At 52.5% G+C, this 2793-nt stretch overlaps 1 protein-coding gene across 1 annotated transcript; it reads right to left on the bottom strand.

The window, feature by feature from the left end:
- Positions 1-117: 117 nt before the first annotated feature.
- LOC113217372 (frizzled-7) lies at positions 118-1994 on the bottom strand (the record flags this gene model as incomplete). The annotated part of the gene is given in 2 exon segments (XM_052276447.1): positions 118-361; positions 439-1994. Coding segments are annotated over 2 exon segments (1297 nt in total), but the record flags the coding sequence as incomplete, so codon positions are not given.
- Positions 1995-2793: the final 799 nt, after the last annotated feature.

Genomic DNA, 2793 nt, shown 5'->3' with positions numbered 1-2793 from the left:
TTTTTTTTTTTTTTTTTTTCAAGTAACTAACTTGAAGATCTATAGACCTATGTCATTCCTGATCTGAAAAATAAAAGGTGCCCTATTTGCAAGTGAAAAGAACATGAGGTGACTTACCTTCAACTTTGCCAAGAGCAAGAATGCTGATGGTCATGACTCCAGGTACTCCCCACGCCGCAAGATGAAAGTAGTGCGAGTTGGCTTCAATGGCTTCATGGCCCCACTTGAGCCCTGCCGCCAAGAACCAGGTGAGTGTTAACACCACCCACCAGATACTTGACGACATGCTGAAGAAGTAGAGCACCATGAAAAGGATGGTGCACAGCCGGTTGTCAGTTCCTTGTGTAATTAAAGGTGGTCGCTAGAGAGAGAGAAAATTCTGTCAGTTGACAGTCACAAGTGCAGAAGCAAGGAAGTAGTGAGACAAAAACAACTTACCGGTACAGAGCCAAAGTCAGGGTTTTGACGAGGTTCAACCTTTTCACAGGCTATAGTGTCGCCAGCAGCGTATCCAAACACATAGGCAAGGGCCACCATAAGGTAACACACTGACAGAAAAATTATTGGTCTTTCTGGGTATCTAAAGCGGTCAGTGTCAATCATGAAGGTCAAGACGGTAAACAGACAAGATGCTGCACACACAACTGACCAGCCTCCAACCCATCTTCTTGCAAATGCTCTTTGATCGTCATTGAAAAACATACTATGACATGGAGCCCCACAGTTCTTCTCAACTTTGTCTCCTACTTTCAGGGTATAGTTGCGCCTCTCAGCAACACTAAAGTGAACAGGGCACGTAAAGCCAAGGTTGTGGTTGTGTGGCTGTTGAGGAGGGTTGGACCCATAGTTTCTACTAGAGCCTGGATTTCCATGAACATTTCCTACAGAAACTGTTGATCCCCCACCAGTGTCCATACTTGCTGTCGTATTTTCTCCAACACACAGCTCTGAGCCACCTGATTCAGGGAAGCGCTCACAGTCAAGGTTTTCAGGCCATGGGAAGCCAAACTTCATCATGAGCTGCTCGCAGCCCTGCCTGGAGGACCTGCACAGGCTTCGACAAGGGGGGATGGCCTTGTCCAGGATGGTGCACACTGGCGCGTACATGGAGCACAGGAAAAACTGCAGGTCAGGGCTGCACTTGACTTTGACAAGTGGGAAGAACTGGTGCACCTCCAGACCGGCATCCTCCTGCCGCTGATGGTTCAGCAGATTGGGCATGATGGTTTCGTTGTAGGCGATGTCAAGGCAGAACGGAATGGTGATCCTCTCACACCGGCCGTGGTGGGGCAGGCTGTCCTGCCCGAGAGTCTGCATCGACTGCGACGCGCCGTCCTGCCCAAGCTGGCCCTGTCCAGGCCCCACAACCGAGGGGCGGGCCTTGATCCTCGAGGCCATGCCGCTGCTGCACGGCGGGGCGGTGAACGCCAGCAGCAGGGCCACCAGGGCCCCGCACCAGCGCGTCATCGCGGGCACAACACGGGGCAACATAACCTCACTCTTCCACTGCACCGCGCATCTCGCACTGCACGGCTCAGCCCGCGCCTAATCCAGCCAGCACGGGCCACAGGGACACAACCGGATAAGATATCCAAACACCTTCCCTTCGCCGAGCGAACGGCCGAGCGGGGGGGAAGTCGAGCGCGGATGATCACAAAGCACGGGGCCGATCACCCCCGCGAAGACGGCCGCCGTCCTGCCCGGGGGACCATGGCGGGCCCTCGTCCTTTCTTCAGTAAATCCAAGAGGAGGAGAACTCGGCGCTGTGCACCCTCGGGCCGCGCGACGGCACTCGGCTGCACGGCTGGGGCGGTGCGGCGGTCCCCAGGGGAGCGAAAATACACAAACTCCGCGTCGGACACAAACGTAAACACAACACGGCCCCCCGCCGGACAGGCCGCCTCGCGCCGCGAGTACGAGCGCGACAAAACAGGACACGGGCGCCACCTGCAGCGGGCAAGTCTGCCTTGAAACTGACTGAAAGAAGAAAAGCCGAAGAGCGAAGAGCCGAGGCCGAAGCCCACCGAAGCCGATCCGAGCCGACTGGGGCGCTGCTGCTGCGGGATGTGGGCGAACTAGCCTGAGCCGAGGCCGAGCCCCGAGCCGAAGGACCACTAGCCGAAGCCGAAGACAAGCCCAGAGGTGGGAGGGAGAGGAGGGAGAGGCGGGGGTCCTGGATGGTCATAGTCCTGGAGGTCCTTAGGTGTCCTGAAAGCCCTCCTGGAATTGACGACTTCGCAGGGCAGCACTCATCCACATTTTGGGGGTCTGTGCAATTGGTTACTCCAACTTTCCCAGTCACCTCTGTAACTGCCGTCGAAAGTAAAGAAATACAGACATTCCATTCACTAGTTATGGAACGCGATGTGGTATCAGCAAATTAACTGATGGGAGCAGGACGAAAGGAGAAGCCACAATGCATAATGAAAAAAAATTACTTGCTATATTTATTGAAATTATTTACAGATGAGAATATATCATCTACATCATTCATTCATCACTTCAGTCAACAAGTTTAGCCTTACATGGCAAGTGAGTAGCTCCAGGTGGAAACTACTATAAGAGCTAATTTTGAGTTTTTTTTCTTTTTTAAGTAAAAAGTTCCAATGTGGAATGCGTACAGAAAATATGCATCAATGCATCTATTTTAACAACAAACAGGGCACATGAGGTGATCTTCCTACAGCTCTACTATGGAGGGCATTTCACACCATTCTTACTGCTAAGAATGATCCATTTGCAGTGTCTGTAACATAATTGCTGTGCTAAAATGCACATTACTGAAAACTGTTC

Source organism: Frankliniella occidentalis, unplaced genomic scaffold (genome assembly GCF_000697945.3).
Source record: "Frankliniella occidentalis isolate FOCC.00 unplaced genomic scaffold, Focc_3.1 Scaffold2979, whole genome shotgun sequence".
Taxonomy (NCBI): Eukaryota; Metazoa; Arthropoda; class Insecta; order Thysanoptera; family Thripidae; genus Frankliniella; species Frankliniella occidentalis.
The sequence above is the reverse complement of the archived record's forward strand: the minus strand, read 5'-3'. Positions and strand labels throughout refer to the sequence as shown.